Source organism: Fusarium phalaenopsidis (genome assembly GCF_050370095.1).
Source record: "Fusarium phalaenopsidis strain FUZ10S chromosome Unknown contig_32292, whole genome shotgun sequence".
Classification (NCBI taxonomy): Eukaryota; Fungi; Ascomycota; class Sordariomycetes; order Hypocreales; family Nectriaceae; genus Fusarium; species Fusarium phalaenopsidis.
In genome coordinates this window covers 3,965,443-3,985,462 of record NW_028145410.1, presented here as the reverse complement: position 1 = coordinate 3,985,462, position 20,020 = coordinate 3,965,443, and the positions used below count along the sequence as shown (strand labels likewise).

The following is a 20,020-nucleotide window of genomic DNA, read 5'->3' as shown; positions in this document are numbered from 1 at the left end:
GTCATCGGCTGGGACGGTGGTGCTGAGGTAATGGCTAAGAATCAATTGCTTTTATACGCTATTAAAGGCGCATCCTACTCCTCGGGGTCCAAGTGCCACACATCTCCAACTCGGAAGCCCTCCGGGAAGGGATCCGTAGAGTCCAGCACGACCTGCTTAAAGCTCGTGATCCAGGCACTACCCGTGACAGAGGGATACACAGCAGGGTAGTCTCCCACCTTAGTAGTACCTTCTACCTTACCAATAAACTCTGTTCCAATAACACTGCGATGGTACAAAGGCTCGCCCTCTACCAGCTCTCCCCTCGCATGCAGGACGGCAAGTCGGGCGCAGGTTCCAGTGCCGCAGGGGCTTCGGTCGAGACGCCCAGGAGAAACGACAACTGTGTTGACGGCCCTCTTTCCGTCCTTGTAGGCTTCGAGAGGTTCCGTGAACTCGAGGACTGTGATACTCGTGATGCTCGAGTTCTCGGGGTGGGCCCATTCTGTCTGCTCCACGACAGCCCGCTTGATGCGCTCTCCAACCTCGACGAGCTGCGCGCCGTTGGTGTTCTTGATCTTGAGATTAACTGAGGCGGCGTCCACAAGGACGTAGATCATGCCACCATAGGCAATGTCGACCTTGACGGCGCCGAGGCCGGGGACCGTAACCTCCTTGTCGAGGGCAAAGACAAAGGCTGGGACGTTGTGGAACCGGACGCTCTTGCACTTGCCGTTTTCGCAGTCGGCATAAACAGTGACGAGACCGGCGGGCGTATCCAACTTGACTACTGTCTCGGGTTCTTGCATGGGGACCATGCCGGTTTCCAGGAGGCAAGTGGCCGTGGCGACGGTGTTGGCTCCAGACATGGGAGGGTAATCTTCGTGTTCCATAATGATGAAGCCATAGTCGGCTTCGGGGTTGCAAGGGGGTAGGACGAGGTTGTGACACATGGCGGAACATCCTCGAGGTTCATTGAGAAGTAGGTTTCGAAGGTGGTCCTCGTTCTTCCAGAAGTACATCATCTTCTCGTACATGGTCTTTCCCGGAACGTCGCGAACGCCTCCGACGACGACATCGCAGACCTCGCCGCCACAGTGGACGCCAACAGTGTTGAAGCTACGCTTGAAAGGCATTTTGTGTATAAGAAGAGATTATAAAAAACAGGTTGAAAGAGTTGAGGATTCAGGGTCTATGGTTCAACCCATAATACCAAGGCCAGCAGCCAAGGGCATCTTATAACCCCCCCAAGTCCCCTCAAAAGTCGGATATTCCGTCAAAACATCGGCAATGATACCCGTAGTTCAAAAAATCCACAAACGTCTAGAAGCCCACCCAATATCTGCAAAGCAACAATCTCGTCCCTCTCCCATGACCCCAAGAAACGCATCGCTGAAGCTCCCATTCGCCGTGACTGATCTTATCAGACTTCTGTGGCCTGCTTCCCCGCACTCGAGGTGTTTAGCTTAGCCGCACGTCTCTTCGCGGGGGTACAATGGGCGTTTTCCCCAACTTCCCATTTGGGGAACGGGTTTGTTTGATAACAGACCCGATCCCGGAATCGTGGGCTCGGAGGTTTCGGCCGGGAGTTGCGGGGTTCCCGGGGCCGGCAGTGACTCCCGATCCTTGCTGGCCACATGTTTATATATCTATACATGTATGTTTTGCATCCTGAATCTTTCAACTTCTTCTCTGCTAGGGTATTACTTTCGGGTCATCGCTTTGATATACAACAGCCCACGGTTTACCGACTCTCTGAACTACAGCGACAGTCAGCTTGAAGAACGTCGGCTTCTAACCCGATTATTCATAATGGCCAACAACTTGGTGGTGCTGAACGACTCTGTCGTGCACGACCTCCTCATCAGCCTTCCAAAGGACGACATCATCAAATTTCAGCACGCCCTCGAAGACTCACTCATCGAATTCACAGTCGGTGAGGAAAGCAAGTATCAACCTACACCAGACTTTGTCAACCGACCAACCGGACAAAAAACGCTTTTCCGCACCTTCAGCTCCCCGGACGCCGTGGGCACAAAAATCGTCGTCACCCCGGCCCCCGTCCAGGACGCCTCCGGGAAGACGGTCAACCCCCCGCTAAACGGTGTGCTGGCCCTCTGCGACGCCGGCGGCCGGCCCACGGGCCTGCTCAACGCTGGGGAGGTTACCGGATACCGGACTACACTCTGCGCCTTGATCCCGTGGATGTGGAGATGTTGTACGGAGGAAGTTGTTATTTTTGGTGCTGGGAAGCAAGGGCTTTGGCATACTCGTCTCGCACTGGCTCTTAGAGGTGATGAGATCAAGAATATCACTATTGTTAATCGATCTGCGGCTCGAGCTCAGGCGCTGGTCGAGCAAGTTACAGAGGAGAACCAGAAGTACTGGAAGTCCTCAGCTACCCTCAACGTTCTTGATCCTTCTCAGTCAGACTATGACCAACGGTTGGACGCCCTTTTGTCAACAGCTGACACCGTTTTCTGCACGGTTGGATCCACGACGCCCCTGTTTTCACTCAAGTCCATCCTAGGCGAAGGAACCCGAAGCAGGCTTCCGTTTGTTGGGGCCATCGGCTCATGGCAACCTAACATGATCGAGCTGGATCCAGAGATGCTCCGACACGCTGCTGGGAGAGACGACTCTTACAGCCCACGTGGGGCAGGCGGCAGTATCCTCGTCGACGACTTGGAGGAGTGCCTCGTTAAGTCTGGAGAAGTCATACAGAGCGGACTCAAGGCTGAGCATATAGTTCAGGTGGGAGAGATTCTAAGCTGGAAACGGCGGAACAAGTCCACCGAGTCTCTCGAGTCTTGGCTTGGCGAGGGCTTTGTCATGTACAAAGGTATAGGGGTCAGCGTGACGGACCTCGCCGCCGGCAACGCCATCCTTGAGCTCGCCAAGACTCGCAACGTCGGCGTCTCCATCCCAAACATCTAGCAAGGCTCGGCATGTTTTACATAATGACAACGACATTCTGGGAAAATGTCTGAGAGATCAAAAGGACGCTTCACCGGGATGAGGGGTCGTGGCGAGAGAAAACACCTGGTTTACTGGCCGGTTTCATGATTAAGTGGTCCAGCGGCGAGTTAAGGAACGCGGTCGAAACAAGAAAGAGTGAGGCTTTATGCTGACTCGTGGACTTGGTGGGCACACGGCATGGTTCCGATTTCTTGAGGCTGAATAGCGGCAAATGGTTGTTCTTGCAAGGAGTCACCCTTGCTCTGCGAACCGTAAGCTCACCATCAGGACATTGCCTCTCTGCCGTTCCATTCACTGCCTGGTCCCCGTTCTGCGTAAATTACGTACACTCGTTCCAAGGTTCTTGGCTCCTCTCAGATCCAAGCAAGCGGAGGCAGTTCGTCCTTTATCATCAGCCCACGAACGTCGGCAGCCCTCCCGTGTGGGACTTGCTCCCCCTGTCAAAGTCGGGAGTCCTCCCGACAGTCTCAACACCAACGGTTAGCTTAGCCGCTATCATCTATCACCACCTCCAATTCCTTTTACTTGGCGAAACTAGCACCACTGTGGACGCCCCATGGGGAAGGTGGGATACTCGGGGTCGAAACTGCTTGGCTCTCCATGCTATGACGTCGCCTGGGTGGTCGTGTTCTGCCCTTTTACGGGGAGCCCGGGAGGTGGATATCGAATGCTTTTCCCATGAGGGAATACCCAAGCAATCCATGCCAATGCGTGTAAACCCTGAAATTGAAGAGTCTTGGGCAGAACCCATTGTTGAGCGCTTTTCAATCGTTCTTGTCAAAGCCCAATGCTGCGTAAAAACTCTTGGCTGGGTATATAAATGCTTGGGAGCCGCAGTCGATCAACCGGTCCTTTCTCGTTTCCTAAACCAGAAGCGTTAAGATCCCCTTCTTCTTCTTTAAACATCAGGCTTTTGATTCTTCCATCTTTAGCTTCGATCATCAAAGCCGCCTGCGGCGTCTAGACTCCTTCTAGAACGCGGCACATCACCAACTCGCAGCTAGCCCTCCCGTTGCAACCCTGCTACAGCTTATCGAACGCCACCATGCGCACCTCCAAGAACCCTGAAACAAAGACCGTTGTCGACGCCCGCAAAGATAAGGCCGGTTCCTCCATGGACGAGAAGCTCGGCAACAACACCGACACCTCTGGCACCCACGACTTTGAAGCCGGCAAGCATGAGGAAGCCAGCGGCGGTATCTTTGACGGCGAAAACGGACAGTCTTTCCGTAACATGGGCCGTTGGGATGCTCTCTTTGCCCTCCTGTGCAACCAGTTTGGTCTAGGGGTTCTAGGCCTCCCTGGTGCCCTACGAGATTTGGGTGTTATCCCCGGCATTATCGCCATCATCTTGATCGGCTGTCTCTCTGGATATACTGGTTATGAACTGCTCCAATTCCACGCCCGCTATCCTCACTGCGTCAATGTCATTGACATGGTGCGAGTCATGGGCGGACGCCCCTGGGAGATTGTCGCCGCCATTGGCCTTGTTATCCAGCTCCTCATGACTTGTGCCTCTACCGCCGTCACGCTCTCAGTCGCTCTCAATACCCTAAGTGAGCATGGAACCTGCACTGTTGGCTTCATCGGAATCGCTTGCATCGCGTGCTTTCTGCTCTGTGTACCCCGGACGGCCAAGTTCATCGCGTACAGCGGTGTCCCGACCGTCATCAGCATCGTCGTTGCGGCCTTGGTTGTCATGATCAGCCTCGGAGTCTCAGACCCTGCAAAGGCGCCTGATGGCTGGGATGCCAAGATCACTGTCGTCGTCTCTCCCAGCTTTCGGACCATCTTCAACGCCTGTCTGAAGATTGTCTTTGCCTTTGCTGGCAACATCACCTTCCCTTCTTTCATGGCTGAAATGAGAAACCCAGTGAGGGACTTCCCCTATGCCCTCAGTGGTCTCATCACCATTTCCATCACCTTCTACCTGACTCTCGCTATCGCCATCTACTGCCTCGCTGGCGAGTACACCACTTCCCCTGCACTAGGTTCTGCTCCCATCATCCCAGCCAAGGTTGCCTACGGCATTGTTATCCCCGCTGTCATGACTGCCGGTCTTGGAAACGGTCACATCGGTGTCAAGTACTTCTTTGTGCAGATCCTCCGCTGGCTCAAGAGGACCGACCAGGTCACGAGCAACTCTTCTTTTGCCTGGGGTCTCTGGCTCGGCTGTGCGACTGTCTTTTGGATCCTGTCCTTCCTCATCTCCAACGTCATTCCCATCTTTGACTCTATCCTGTCCATCAGCTCGGCCACCACCTATGCCTGGTTCACCTACGGCATCTCTGCCCTTCTATGGTTCCACTTGAACAAGGGCCGCTACTTTAGCGGATGGAAGCAGATCACCTTTACTCTTGTCAATGTCTTCCTAGTTGGCTTCTCTCTGCTTCTCAACGGTGCCGGTCTTTGGTCTTCGATAACCGAGATGCTCGACCTTTTCAAGGCAGGCGGAGTCCGTGGGGTCTTTGACTGTGGTGACAATGCCATCTTCTAACTGCGAAGCACCTGAGTGTCAAGAATGTTTCAGTAGTCGCTGATTAAACTTGTGAGGTAGTTTGAGGCTGCCCCTTCTTGCATTTCCTATCTTATTTTGCCCGGCACGTTTTCAATTGCTCAAGAAAATACCCAAATAGCTCGCATATAGAATTGAATTACAGCTCCCGCTTTATCAACGAGATGTCCCCAGCGTGATTCATACACGTCATCATGGCGCAAGTGACCATAAACAAGGGGCTACCCTTACAGTCGGAAACGACTAAAAGCTTGGGTTATCAAAGATCGTCTGGTGGAGCTTCAGCGGCGTGGAGAACCCCGACAGCCCGAGGCTTGCCAAGTGTTGGTTCAAGGCGCGTAAGCTAACCCGATTTCCACTGGATAGTGCCTAGCTGTAAGCTTTGTGGTCTGTACTTCCGAAGCTGAACGTCCGAGATCCTATGGTTCCACCTCTTATCCCGCTCGGAGCCAGGGCGGAGGGAATCCGCAGGACTCCACCGAGATTCCTTCAAGGCTGCAGTGTTTAGACACACCAAGGCATAATAAGCGTCTCCTGCAGGTTCCAGGATGTCGGTAGGGTATCCTGTGGTTTGCAATGTTCAGGGGTAGGGACTGATCCTGCCACAAGTTATTGCCGGCATAGGGGATCTAAAGTGGGTGGCACTTACAGCAGCCCCCTTGCCGCCGGAGACTTTTCTTAAAAATGTTCCGTCATTCCTTTAACTTGAGACTATCGTGCTTGAACTTTATTAACCTATCCGATTCAACTTTATGCGCTAATTGATCAAGCCATCATCATGTCTATATCTAAAAAGTCAATTGTCCTCCTAGGGAAAGGGGCTTCACTCTGCAGGCTGCTACCTATTAAACTTTATGGTCAACATAGATATGCATTCAGAGAGGTACACAACTTGCTTTTGGAGATAAATACTTGAAGCTTTGCATGGGCTTGTATATTGGATAAGACTGTTATCATTGAGACCAAGCCAACATCAACACCATACCCTACTTCTAGGCCTCTCTACTTCTCCTCCAGCTTGCGACCCCACACAGACCTGAGGCGGAAGAACGCGTGGTTCTTGGTGTTCCGAAGCTCCCTCCTAACAAGGGCGATATAGACCTGCACCTCCTCCTTGGACCATCCCAACATGTCAGCCACAAACACAATGAAGCCCTCGGTGTCCTGTGTTCCAAAGAGCTGTCCAAACTCGCCAATCTCCTTGAGTCTCGGGTCCTTGGGCCAGGGGTTGATTGGACACTAGCCTCTTGTTAGTTTTTAAACGCTAAAAGCACGCAAGATATACCTTGAAGTTCCATTCTTCGATGTCGACAAAGCCTGCTTCCTCCATGGCCTTTCTCTGGATACCCTCGTCCAGCACAGTGAAGGTCCGTCCTGTCTTCTTAGACGCCTTGATAAAGATGTTTCCCCAGCGGTCTAGCGCCGAGTCCTTCTTGACAGTCCCGTCGTCGCTCTCGATGTAAGGAGCCGTTTCGAAACTCTCTAGGTATCCACCAGGCTTGATGGCCTTGAAAGCCTCCTTGAAGAGCTGGTTCCAATCCGGGATGCAGCCGATCAGGTACCGAATATGGACGTAATCAAAAGTGTTAGGGGCAAAAGTCCAGTCTTGAGTGCAGTCCTCGATCTCGCTTGAAGAAAAGATGTGAGCTGCGAACAGATGGATGGTTAGGTATAGGACACCTCTGCTTACAATTTCAAATTCGGGGGAATCCATGCTGGCTGGATAGGCGACACGTCGGTGCCAATGACATCGCAGCCGGGGTATTGGTCTGCAAAGTCGCTGTAGGGAGTTAGTCGATGTGCTTTGAGTCGTCATTGGGTGACTAACATAGCCCACATTCCTATACAGATTGACGCATTAGCCATGAACCAGGTCATACGCCCACTAGTGCTTACCGGTTCCACATCCTACATCAAGAGCTTTCTATGGGCCGGTTAGTTATCAAGAGTGCCCAACACAAAACATATGTTACCTGAATGTCGGGCTTCAGAGGCGCAAGGTGCATTTTGCCATCCTTGCACAAAGTAAACATGTGGTGGCTGCGGCACGTTAGTTATCTCGCGATCAATTGATCGTCATTCTGCTCACGCGATGTCCATGGCCTCACTCTGCGCTTCATCGTTGGATCCCCTGCCACCAATCAGCTTCAACTCTCGACAACGAAACCAAGGTCCAAATACCAATAGGACGCGTTTCCCCTCTCGCTGTGATAGGTTCTCCCGTGGATGGTTCGGTAGTGGAGGATGCTGGAAGTGATGGAGGCAGTGGAGCTGTTGACGTCCTGTCCGAGAGCCGAGTCGCCATCCTCCTCATACTGCAGATTGTCGTCGGCCTCGATGATCTGCTCACCCGGGGGCGATCCTGCAGCTCGCGACTTGGGGCTGCTATGACCAGACATGTTTTGACTTCAGTGATTTGAAGGGGTTCACGCTGAGGGTTTTCTGCAGTTGGCCTGTTGAGCGCTTTTTAAAACCCGGCGGCAAAGGCGGGACAACCTTGCTACCAGAGAATACATGGCAGGACTCCTCACCTGTTGTCTGCAAGTTCCTGCTGATTTGGACCCAGCCATCCTTGCAGTTGTCTCAGTCACAGCTGTATTCCCTCATTTGTGGGGTGGCTGGCATGACGGGCAAGGTTGTCTATGGAACCGTTGGGTTACCTGGCCGCATATGTCGCCTCCACTTGCTGCCAACCAACACACGCAGTGTCGTGACGGACGACAGAGCATCTACCCCGGACGGGGGTACCAGCTGTTAGTATGGAGCTTAACCGAGGGAACGCGCACACGGCCAACCGTTAAATGGGATAATTCGTATCTATTACAATTGTTCGTCTCGGCTACTACCTTAACAGCCTTCGCAGGGGGGTCAGATCATAAGGAACGTTGGTTTCTCCTGAAGACTCAAAATCCCTGTCACGTGTTGACTCACTTGCGCATGTAGAGTATCATGTATCCTCATCGCTACTTATTGTTTCAATCCAGTCATGTCAACTGTGGGTTTGGAATTGGCATTGGTCACAAGTTGAGTTGTTATGGCCACCCCAGCTTCAGCCATGTTGAATATTGTGAAATAGATTATTTTCAGATACAACATCTAGGTCCTCTCTTTTTAGTCTCTAAATCGGTTTCGAAACGCATAGATAGTAGCTTGTTACCCAGTCTTGGGTTAGCCGCAACGAGATAGGTGTGCGCTAGTGTGTGGTGGGCTTTGATCTCAGTTGAACCAGTCATGTCAATTCCTAACAGCCCGAAACTCTCAATTGCGCAAGGAGGCAATGATTAAACATGATCAACTCGTTGGTATAGCCGCAATGCCCTCTCCTGGTCTTTTGATATCTAGACTTGATGAGCTATGTATTTGGCCCCTTAATGCATTGATAGCTGTGACCCTTACGAAGAAGGTCGCGCCACAGGTGAAGGAGAAATGAATGCTCGCAGCAGAATGTTCTCATCAGACTCGAACATGAAGAAAGGCGACTTGAGTTGCCAGAAGATAATTTCCACGAGTTAATAGGATCAATCCACAATTCGCCTCGTCGCTGGCAGTTGAAGACCTCAAGACCGGTTCAACATAGATAGACTATGCGTCCAACTGAGTTACCCTTTACCAGATGACACCCAGCTCAGTTGGCCCCACGAGTGAACCGCTTTGATAGAAATAGTACCTTCGTCCTTCTTATCCCCAGGCCAAGACAAGAACCTGGGGAGCCTTGGTCTTGGTTACGGCAAGGGTTTATCACCGTTCCCCCCACGCTCAGTGACCTATCAAGATAACGTTCATCGGAGTCTTCCGTGTTTATCTCGCCCGAATGATACCATAGCTTAGAGAGTATCCCACTAATCCATAGAGTGAACTAGCAAGGCTAGGACAGTAGAGCCTAATATCTTATCGCATACTGTACAGACTAGAACGGAAGGTTTTGACTAACAATTGGACCGGCATGAACTTGTCATCTCATCTACACTGGCAGCTTCCGGTGATGTCGGCACACTTGTGATGGAAAGGGGCCGTTGAGTCATACACTTCAGCTTCAGCTTCAGCACAGCATGACGTACAAGGCAGGGTCCAGCAATGTAGGAGGAGGCCTGAATGCTTCCCATGGCTTTTGTCATGGACTAGCAAGCCTCAGACTTGGCATATCACACTGTCTGGGGTTTAAACAATTCCGTCACCTGAGCTCAGCCCCGAACCTCGGACAAGCCGGGGTCGGCTTACAGCCTCGCCAAGATCACAGCTTCAGGTTGCCAAATTAAGCGGTCAGTGTCTAGAGTCTAATTCCGCAGTGTTGAAATGACGCAGTGCGGGTACGCGTCGCACGACCCGGGACCAAGGGTCAATCAAGATCAAGAAGCCAAGGATGAGATGACCTCGAAGGGCGTCCGAGGCGGGATTCTTGTAGGTTGATGTGGGTTTGGTGCTGAGCATGAGACGACAGGGGGTGAGCGATGTCGATCGTGCAAACATGCCGTATTGGGCAACAATGTCGGGAGGCTTCCCGATGGTGTGTGATCGTAGGGGTGGGCATCATCACCAGTGAACTAGCCGTATTTGGTGTTCCATGCCGACAGGGACTCAGGCCATAAGACACCCGGGAAGCCCTGGGAGCTGACAGAGCCTCACGCTGTTTGCAGGCGTTCTCACCACCTCGTGTTGTAGGTTCGAACTGGTTGAACTGATGAGAGCCGACAGTGGACGCCAGGGCAGACAGGTGACGTAATTAGCCGGACTTTTGCCGATAGCTAACTATGTATCCGCGCTAAGCCCTAAATGGTCTTGGTGCCTGGAGAGCTCGTGCTCAACACCAGCGTGAAGTTCGAGATCAATCTCAACTTTTATAACCGTGGACACGAGAAGCTCAAAGCACACGTGCTCTCCGACAGACGCCCCATTACCTCTTGATTGTAGAACCTATCTCGAGCGTCACCCCCATATCAGTCCGCGCCCGACGATCCTCGAAATTTCTTCACCGTCTCAACGTCCATCTATCATGAGATAGCACCCCACGACAACCCTGACTGACTGATTGCGCCGCGTCCCCCCGTCGCCCAACATGTCAGTCAGCCCAGCGCCGTCGCTCCAGCTGGCTGAGTACCTGGAGAAGCTCCCTGGTACCACGTTCAGGAAGCTGTACCAGCAGCCCTCGACAGCCTTTGCCATCTTCCGCCGCATGCTGCCGCACCTGGGTGTGTCTCCTCTGATTGCTCCGGTTCGCTGAGCGCAAGTCACTAACTCGGGCTTTTCCTTGGGATAGCAAAAACCTTTGTCATGCGCATCCTCTACTCCCCGAAGCCGATCCTCCTCACCGACCTTGACGACTGGGTCAAGCCGAGCGCCAAGCGACAAAAGGACCAGGCCCTTTCCATCCTGCGCGTCCTCTACATCGTCCAGATTACGGCGCCCTCGAAAGAAAGGCCGCAGGAGATGCAGCTGACTGCCAACTTCAAGACTTCGCTTCGACTCGCCCTCTCTGGAGGTGGCACCCATAACTCGTTTGGTGTGCCCTCGAACCTCCAGGTCCCCCCCGAGATCGACATCACCTTCCTCGACCGCTACGCTAGGAGGAAATGGGAGGATATTCTACACTTTGTCGTGTCCAGTGTCGGGTATAAGAGCGCGGGTGAGAGTTCCGGACCTAATAAGAGTGTGAAGGAACTCCTCATCGCGGGCCGTCTGGTTGACCGCAAACCCAACGGCATGGTGGGCATTACGCAGGCTGGGTTCACATTTCTGCTACAAGAGGCCAACGCACAGGTCTGGACGCTGCTTCTTCTCTGGCTCGAGGCCATGGACGTTAACAAGGGCGCTGGTCTCGAGGCCACTGATATGCTGTCCTTTCTCTTTGTTCTCGCCAGCATGGAGCTAGGCCGCGCCTATGACACAAACGCGCTGACCGAGCAGCGTAAGAACATGCTTCCGTCTCTTGTCGACTTTGGCCTCATCTACATCCCTAACCATAAGCGCTCCATGTTTTTCCCGACTCGTCTGGCAACGACCCTCACATCGAGCGGCAACAGCTTGCGCAGCATTAGCGACGGTGTAGCAGCCGCCACGGCTGCTGCTCTTCAGCCAGGCCAATCCGGTGGATCTGGTGGTAGCACGACAGGTTCTGGCCAGGAGCAGCGCGGCAGCGTCATCATCGAGACCAACTACCGCATTTACGCCTATACCCAGTCGACCCTCCAGATCGCCGTTCTGGCCCTCTTCTCCAAGCTCTCAATGCGCTTCCCAGACATGGTCGCTGGTCGCCTCTCGCGCCAGTCCATCCGTCAAGCCATCAACTTTGGCATCACGGCTGACCAGATCATCTCGTACCTGGCCGCCCACGCGCACGACCAGATGCACCGCACCGCCGCGCTCAACAACAAGCCCGTCCTACCCCCGACGGTAGTCGACCAGATCCGTCTGTGGCAGCTCGAAAACGAGCGCATGAAGACGACGAGCGGTTTCCTGTTCAAGGATTTCGAGGATCACAAGGAGTACATGGCCGTCGCTGGCTTTGCTGAGGAGGTGGGCGTTTTAGTCTGGCGCAACGACGTCAAGGGCATGTTCTTTGCGAGCAAGCACGAGCAGATTCGTGATTACCTTCGCATTCGCAAGAAGGCCGAGTAGATTCATTGTGAGAAATGTATCGGGATATCGAAAAAAAAAAACAGATTTATACACGATGGGAGGGGGCGGTGATCAACAGCATTGGAGTTCAAGGCGTCGGTATGGAGATCTAGAATGAACTCTCCAAGATTGCGTTTCCAGGGCCAGGGTACCACACAAAAAAAGGAGGGAGTATTGGTACACAACAGTATGGTTTTGGGGTTGTCATGCCAGTATTTCATTGGGTCAGGTTGGTGTATGTATACCGCTAGACTGTCAATCTCCAAGCATTCATAAGAGCTGCGGTTTGAAGTCGCCAAGTGAAGCATACTGTAGCCTACCTAGTTGAACAGCCATCCATCACAGACATGGCACATGCCGATATACAACCCAATAAGGTCATTATTAATTGGCTTTCTAACAGCCGACGAGAGCGTCTGTGCACTCTACAATGTCTATGTCTACCTATTGATACAACCTACCCCTATTCCATCCCCTCGTGAACTCGTTCAAGTTACATATCTCATCCACTAACAGTCAAACAATCGCATACACACCCCAACGCCTCGCAAATGATAACAAACGAGTCGACGAAAAAACAAACCAAAACGCCTAGTGCCGGCTCAATCCTTCCGACATTGGATGATAGAGCCATGCATGTCTCACGACAATTCCCTCTTTAGTCCAAACAAAAACAGGTCCGTAAACAGACAGGCTGGCTGATTCAACAATCAGGTTGTACTCCAACACCAACCATTCAGTGGATGGTCAACCTCTTCTTGCGTCCTGCGACAGTAGGGATAGCGTTGGGCTTTCTCACACCCTGCACATTCGGAGCCTCGCGTATCGCAGACAAGACTCGTCTGTCATTCTTTCGGGGTAGATTGCTCAAGATCTTTCCCATGAGGGTCTGGTCCTCCATTCGACCTCCTTTGGGAAGCAGTCCGGGCTTCTCCATCCGACGGGCGTATGTTTGCTGCCAATCTCGCAGCGACCGACGAGCTTCATTCGTCGAGCAGAGGCAATCAAGGTGTCGGAAAATTCGGATGCATCGAGCGTCTTCATCATCTTCGAGAGATTCTTCCGGCTTTGACGACGTCAAAGCAGTCAGCGCCGATGTGGTGGTGGAGTGCGAGAGATGAGTTGGTCGAAAGTTGGCAGCGGCATGGTCAGGCTTGATAGTTTGCTTCTGAGGAGGCTCAGAGGGAGGCAAAAGGGGCAAAGCTGCCATGTCTTTCTCAAATTCTTCGGCTGCGAAACGATCGTTGAGGGAAACGAAGCGACCAGACCAGTACTCGGATGGCTGCGCTGTGCTAACCTTTCGAGGATCAGGGGGTTCCTGGTTCTCAAGAGTGCTCGAGCCGCTGGATCGGCGGGAGAGAGACGTCAAGGAGGGACGTGGCAGGCGAAGACGTGAGGAACTCGAGGTGAAGATTTTGATCGACATGGACGATGATGAAGACACTTGACGGGATTGGTCGCCGGGAGGACGAATACCAGCTGGTCTTGCGTTCAATGAAGGCTTGGAGATGGAGTTCTTGAGCTCGCTCAGAGCATTCATAGTTCGAGACTTCGGAAGGCGACTCTTTGCCGGCTTGGAGTTCTCCTTCAGGGGAGGCGAGTCTTCATGGCCCGGAGGAGGGACATTCTCATCCTGGACGATCGTCTCGAGACTTGGGAAACCGCTATAGCTCGAGCTTGTCATCAACGAGCCATTAGAAGTCTGTCGCAAAGACACAAGACTTGGGGGAGAGTTCTTCGACGAGGGGATTCTGGATGTCCTTGTGGCGTTGAAGGCTGACTTGGCAACTGTCGGGGGACTGGCCAGGGACCCGTGGTCAGAGAAGCCGGCCGAGATGCGTCTCGCAGCTTTCTTCGCTTCGACGTCGTCATTGTCGCAAAAGATCTCGTCGGAGGTACAGTCCTTGATACCCGGGACGATCATAAAGTTCTCGCTGCGAGTGAGATCGGGGCCGCGGGAGTTCTTGATGGGGCCAATTGGTGCTGAGATGGTCGGGCGCTTCTTCTTGACTCTGACCAGGACCTTGGCCGGGGTTGACAGTCGTGGTCGAGATGCCATTCTGCTCTCTAGTCCAGCTCGAAAGGACTCCATGGTGTCAGACGCGAAGTGTCGAGTCGAGTTGTTCGGATCTGACTGACAATCTAGCTGAGCTTCAGTTGTGGAATCGCGCTGAGTCGATCTCTTAGTTGTCGAGAGACCCGGTCAATAAGCAGAAGCAGCCGTCTCAACTAATCGACGACCTGAAAGTTGACAACACGAGACAACACAGGGAGCGCACTCAAGACAGTGCCACTAACCACGAGGAGCAGCCGCGAGGCCATCCGCATGCGATCACCCAACTCGGCAACGTCTCGGCGCTGTTTCCGCAAGCGTCTCTTGCTCGTAGATGCAGTGCTAACAATCCTCGAACCGATCCGAAATAAAAAGTCCAAGGCAACGCAGGCGATGCAGGCGACGGCAACCGACGAGTGTTCAATGCAGCGGCGGAAATGGTCGGCCAAATTCTGGTTGAGGTCCGGCTTGTGAGAGGCGTTGACCATGATGCTCGAAAGCATCTACAAGTCGCGAATCGAGGGCTGGTCGTGATGGGCGCAGATGGGATATTTTGGCAATGTTTTTCTGGAGATTCTTTTTTCGTCGTGGTTGGTTTTGTTATTGTTTGTTGTTGTCGTCGTCGATGGTTGGCAGTGCGAGGAGGTTTGCCAGCTGGCGGACACTCAAAAACGGTCCCAGCACCAGCAACGAAAAAAGAAATTGAGGAAGGAGCGACAAATAGCGTCGTCTCCTTCTTTCTGCTCAAATTCTACCTATCAGATTCTATCCGTCGATTCCATTGGATGTCATGATAAAACAATCGTTGCCTCGTTAATTCCGTGATATCCTCTACATCGAGTGCCAGGCCGCCATGTCTATCGCCGCCCCCGATTCCACGAAAACCGACTCTAGTGAATCCATTTTAGATTTGTCCGTTGGTCTCCCCGTTGACTGCATTGCCGTTGCACGCCTCATCCTCCCATCCGTCTATCGTAAACTCAAACTTGAGGTCGCCCTCGCCGCGAGGCACAGCGTGGCCGTTGCCATCCCAGAGCGCCCTCTCGACCAGCGTCACCTTTCCTTCCCAGTCGACCAAAACGACGGTCTGCCGCTGTGTGCCGTACATTCCCGTCTCGAAGCCCATGATGGTGCTGGTGGAGGGGTCCGGTCGGCTTTCGTCCATGAGCTCCTCTGCTGCCGTTTGGTCGTCGGACGCCCACTCGCCGGCTCCCTTTGACATGGCCTCCTCCATCGCTTTCCGATGTTTTTCGTCACCGATAAGTGGGATAAAGATGCTGTGCTTGAGTTGGCTGATGTACTCGACGAGACTGGCATTCTCGTTCTGCGGCAGCGTGTCGCTGTCAAGAATAGTAAAGAGGCTGGCGATAAAGTCATCCTCGCTCGATCCCTTGGAGACGGCTTCATCGATGGCTTCCCGCAACATTCTCTTGCCGTCGGCAATCTTGGGCCACTCGTCCCGCTTCCCTGTGTCGTCGAAAGCCGTGTTGCTCAAGCCCCAGATCTCACCACGCTCCTTGCCCACAATAGGCACCTCCTCGACGTTGCCCGCCCGGTTACTGACGATGGCAATGCCCTCGCTCCTCTTCCTCAGCTTTCCGCACACCATGGAGAAGCCTCCGACGCCCTTGACGCCGTCGTTCTTGACCAGATTGTGGACGCTGTCCTTGATGCTCTCCTCAGGTGGGGCTCCCAGCCAGGCGGTAACCATACCGCCTCGGCTCTTGACGGCGTGGATGGGGTGCTTCACATCCTCGATGTTGGTCTCGCGGTAGTTGGTGAGCACGGCCAAAAGACCATCCTTGGTGATTCCCATCCACGTTCCCTTCTCCGCTCGCTGAAGGTCTCGCGCAGACAAGACGGGACGGCCAGACGTGGCGTGGGTCCACCAGCTCGGCCGTGAAGTTGGGCGGAGGATGTACTCATCCCGATTGTCGATGGCGATCAGCGCATAATCAGGATGCGCGGTAGTGAATAGAACGATGCACATGATTTCAAGTTGTGTCTGTCTATTCGGTCGTAGTTTCTTTGGTGTTTGCTTTTTCGGTGTTTCCCTAGTTCTTTCGGGTCCTCGGCTATGGTGTAGAAGTGACGTTCTGTTAACCTTTTGGCGAATGTGGCGATCAGGCACCTGACACAGTGGGGGGAAGCGGACTTTCTTGGTCTTTTAAAGATGACGACCCCCAAAGAAATCAGCCTTATTCATGCCTCGGATTGGGTCTCGACCGGGGGTGAGTAAAACACGAGATCTGTCTGTCGACCCATGTATCATCCAAAGAACGTGTGTTCGGATCGAGCGAGAGCGGCGACCGGGACCTCGGCACCCACGCATTTCTGTCAGACTTGGTCATCTTTGCCATTGCCATGCCCGATGAATTGCATGATCTGATGTTACAATCCGGCTTCGGGCGGCTTCCGGGGGGGCTTCCACATGTTGCGGGGGACGGTGTGGGATTGCCGCGCCACTACGGTCGCACTTTGGAAATGGTGGGCAAAAGTGGGAATAACGATAGATGTTAATGATGAATACTCGCTCATATTTCTATAATGAGCAAGCAGACAAGAGCAAGATTTTCTGTGCGTTGCTTATTATTGAAGGGGTCATTTGTAGGCTAAACCTCACCGAAAACGCCATGATTCTAGTCCTCATGATATGTGCACGCTGTCGGTCTGTGGTACGGTCGCACATCAGGCACACTTAGCCAGAGTCCAATCCTCCTCCTACCTACTCCGTACTGATACCCAACAACCTGTCTTGGATCAAAAGAAATCTAGTTGGGTGAATTGTGCATAAAGGACCCATACAGTTTGAGTATTCAAAAACTCATTTCATTATGGCAAGCTGCAAACATAAGGTGCCAGGCGGCCATTTGGGTGCTTGGAAAAACAAGATTCCATATCAGCGGCTCGCAAAAGCTTCATGAGCTTGCGAAGAAAGAGCACATCATCAAACTGAAATAAGGATATGCTCTTACTTAGTTACTCTTCTTTCCTGGCGTGTATTGATAGTTGCTCTTTGGCTGCTCAAAAGCCTGGCATTTTTTTTAGCTGGGATCTATTGGTGAGCGAGAAGGAATTTCAAACGCGTGAGGCACCATGATGAAGAGGACCCGATCGAATTTCGCGCGTCAGGGCATCAAGTTAGTCTAGGGCATTGAACTTGACCCATGAATATGAGAACTTCACCTTTTCCACTGAGGATTGTCGCCTCTCGACCATGACCTCAGGGTGTGTCTGACGGCGTCGCGGACATGCCGGCAAGTGAAAGCAGGCCAAGATTCACGACCAAAAAGGGACCCATCTTAAACGAACAGAGAGATAAGAGCATTTGCGGGAAACTGACGTAGTAGAATAGACTAAAACATGTCCACTTCCAATTCTTGCAGCCTTTGGGAGGAAAGAGGCATGGGAGATAGAGGTCACAGATAAAATTCGAGGCAACAAGACACAGAGTTATAAGAGGACAAGAGTGAAAAATAACCACGTTTATTTCTCAAAAACTAACTAACTTACATCAACACAGGAGTATAGATAGCGTGCCCAATTTGGGCGCCTTCTAAGAATCAGTTCTAATAAGTAACCTCTATTCCCAATAACAAGTCGAAAGCAACGCAGAAGTAACAACACCTGATAACGAATAACCAAACTACCTTCCCAAAAGACTCAATTCGTCAATCAATAAACCTCAACTCCAAACTAAAAACAAAACCAAGAATGAAACCAATAACTTTTTCTTCGAGTGGAATTACCATCACTCGGTCAACCAACACCAAAACTTTTGGACTCCAACACCCAAACTCCCACACAAGATTAAACCATCGACAAAAACTCAAGAGACATCCCCTTAGTGAGAAGGGGAGCCCAGAGCAGGGTGGCGTCGAGGTCGGGGCTGGGCTCGACCATGCTCCTTGTGGCTGCATCCCCGATGAGACTTGAGGCAGGCCAAGCAGGAGTAGGTGTTCACCGCCACGTTGGTTGGGCTGCTGCTCACCATGCAAGCCTTGCCATTGCGAGCACATGGCTTGCACGGCTGGCGAGCTGGCTCAGAGCCACCAGAAGCCTCCAGAATGTGGGTCTTCCGGTGGTCCGCAATGTTCTTTGACGAGAACATGCGGACGCAGCCGTTGACACCACATTCAACCGTGCGTGGACGGGCCCGTCGAACGACGGGGGCGGAGGCGGGAGCGGGAGCGGGAGCGGCATCGGGGACGGGGGCAGGGGCAGGAACGGGCGCGGAACGACGGCGAGGGGAATCCAAAGAATAACGACCCCTATTGGGGCAACCAGGAAGACTCCTCGATTGAGGGGAAGGAGTCCCGGGTGGACTGTCGTCCAAGGGGTAATGCTCATCGACGTATTCCTGCGAGCGTCTCCAGAGCCAAGAGTCTTTGGAAGGGTCGTACGCCCCCCTTCTCCCAGCCATCACCGCGGCGTCTCCCATTGCGACGGCGGCATCGGCCAAGACAAAAAGACTGTTGTCCCTTTCGGCCCAGGGGTCACGTCCTTCTAGTTGGACGGGGTTGAGGATGGAGACTGGTCGGCCGTTCTGCATGACGTCGAAGCGGCCACAAGTAGATCGGGAGTCCATTTCTTTAGAGGAGGAAGTTGAAGGAGAAGAGGAGAGGTGTTGCTCTGATGTCAGAGGGTAGTCGAGGTTGAGAAGGTCGAGTTGTCTTGATATCAGATACTTGAGTGATCTAGATATCAGAAGTGAAGTAAAGTAGATATCAGATATATGAGTTATCTGGATATCAGAAGGTTGAGTTGTCTTGATATCAAAAATCAAGTGACCAAGATATCAGAAGTCGAGTAAAGTTGATAGTAGAAGTTGGGTGATCTGGATATCAGAACTTGAGTGAAGTGGATAGTAGAAGTTGAGTGGTTTAAATATCAGAAAGCTGGATGGTCGTAATCGAGATTTCTGATGGTAATTAGGAGAGAAGCAAAACATCAGAATCCCCGTGGTCAGTGGGATTATATGTCTGGATTCCATTTTACTTTGTTGAGATTAATGAAGAGGCAGAAGGGGCATGGCCAGATAGGATCCGAAATTTGACGGTGTTGAGGAGACGCCACGGGGAAGTCATTTGGAAGAGGGGGTAGAATTCGGGGATGCAGAACATCATAATCTAACATGGCGCAGCGAGGTTAATCTTTGTGAGCAGAATATGACTCTTCGGGAGAAGAAGCTTTACACGTCCTCGTCCAAGAAAGCAGCACGCACCGCTTCCTCGCCCATTGTCCATCCCATCTGTTCACAGAAAACAAAGGACCAAGTGGCAATGGTCAATTTAGCTTAGGATATCACGATAATAGTTTCAAATTTGATCTGGTTCTATTCTTGGCCCCAATTGAGCATTGTAGGTGTCGTTGGTTGGTGTGGTAGGGACTGAGATTTGGGTGCATGCTTTGATCAAAATCCACCAAATCCAAAAGAGCACTCACATCTCCCCGAAGCCATGTGCATGAGTCCGTCAATTCTTACTTCCCACGTGGAATAAATGGGCCGAACCAGTCACAGGGTCTCCCGGGCAGCCGGAGGGATTGGGAGAGCGGGACGCGCGGACGAGATAATCAACGATTCCATTTCCGCCAGAAACTTCACGGTGCTGAAAATTGACAGGCCATTGTTTGAGGCAGCAGGATTACCGAGTACGGTATTAGATTTGGCACATGGTTTCGCAATCATCTGAGGGGGTATCGGAGGGGTGTCGGGGAGGTGCCATGAATGGAGAGTGTTTTGAGATATTTGCGAATGCTAATAATGAGCACATAAAATACAAGATATTCACTTGGATTTAAAACTTTATGGCATATCATTGGCCAAAGAACTCACGTGAAGAAGAGCCAGACAGAGAGAGGCCTTGACATCTCACCGAAGG

General features: G+C 52.4%; 7 protein-coding genes across 7 annotated transcripts; 3 read left to right on the top strand and 4 right to left on the bottom strand.

Annotated features, from left to right (window-relative positions):
• Positions 1–74: 74 nt before the first annotated feature.
• Positions 75–1,115, bottom strand: LRP88_05476 (proline racemase family; the record flags this gene model as incomplete). Its single annotated transcript, XM_083242027.1, has 1 exon — positions 75–1,115. The coding sequence occupies one exon, from the start codon at positions 1,113–1,115 to the stop codon at positions 75–77; it is 1,041 nt and encodes a 346-aa protein (XP_083103175.1).
• A 676-nt stretch (positions 1,116–1,791) lies between these two features.
• LRP88_05475 (Alpha/Beta hydrolase protein) lies at positions 1,792–2,916 on the top strand (the record flags this gene model as incomplete). Its single annotated transcript, XM_083242026.1, has 1 exon — positions 1,792–2,916. One exon carries the CDS (start codon positions 1,792–1,794, stop codon positions 2,914–2,916), a length of 1,125 nt encoding a protein of 374 aa, XP_083103174.1.
• Positions 2,917–4,003: 1,087 nt separating this feature from the next.
• Positions 4,004–5,455, top strand: LRP88_05474 (uncharacterized protein; the record flags this gene model as incomplete). Its single annotated transcript, XM_083242025.1, has 1 exon — positions 4,004–5,455. One exon carries the CDS (start codon positions 4,004–4,006, stop codon positions 5,453–5,455), a length of 1,452 nt encoding a protein of 483 aa, XP_083103173.1.
• A 1,020-nt stretch (positions 5,456–6,475) lies between these two features.
• On the bottom strand, positions 6,476–7,872 carry LRP88_05473 (class I SAM-dependent methyltransferase; the record flags this gene model as incomplete). The annotated part of the gene is made up of 8 exons (XM_083242024.1): positions 6,476–6,688; positions 6,759–7,101; positions 7,164–7,253; positions 7,302–7,314; positions 7,370–7,397; positions 7,447–7,513; positions 7,563–7,604; positions 7,655–7,872. The coding sequence occupies 8 exons, from the start codon at positions 7,870–7,872 to the stop codon at positions 6,476–6,478; spliced, it is 1,014 nt and encodes a 337-aa protein (XP_083103172.1).
• Positions 7,873–10,526: 2,654 nt separating this feature from the next.
• Positions 10,527–12,085, top strand: LRP88_05472 (TFIIH/NER complex subunit TFB2; the record flags this gene model as incomplete). The annotated part of the gene is made up of 2 exons (XM_083242023.1): positions 10,527–10,659; positions 10,728–12,085. 2 exons carry the CDS (start codon positions 10,527–10,529, stop codon positions 12,083–12,085), a joined length of 1,491 nt encoding a protein of 496 aa, XP_083103171.1.
• A 736-nt stretch (positions 12,086–12,821) lies between these two features.
• LRP88_05471 (NRDE family protein) lies at positions 12,822–16,128 on the bottom strand (the record flags this gene model as incomplete). The annotated part of the gene is made up of 2 exons (XM_083242022.1): positions 12,822–14,171; positions 15,073–16,128. The coding sequence occupies 2 exons, from the start codon at positions 16,126–16,128 to the stop codon at positions 12,822–12,824; spliced, it is 2,406 nt and encodes an 801-aa protein (XP_083103170.1).
• A 1,854-nt stretch (positions 16,129–17,982) lies between these two features.
• LRP88_05470 (uncharacterized protein) lies at positions 17,983–18,726 on the bottom strand (the record flags this gene model as incomplete). Its single annotated transcript, XM_083242021.1, has 1 exon — positions 17,983–18,726. One exon carries the CDS (start codon positions 18,724–18,726, stop codon positions 17,983–17,985), a length of 744 nt encoding a protein of 247 aa, XP_083103169.1.
• Between the last annotated feature and the right edge of the window lie 1,294 nt (positions 18,727–20,020).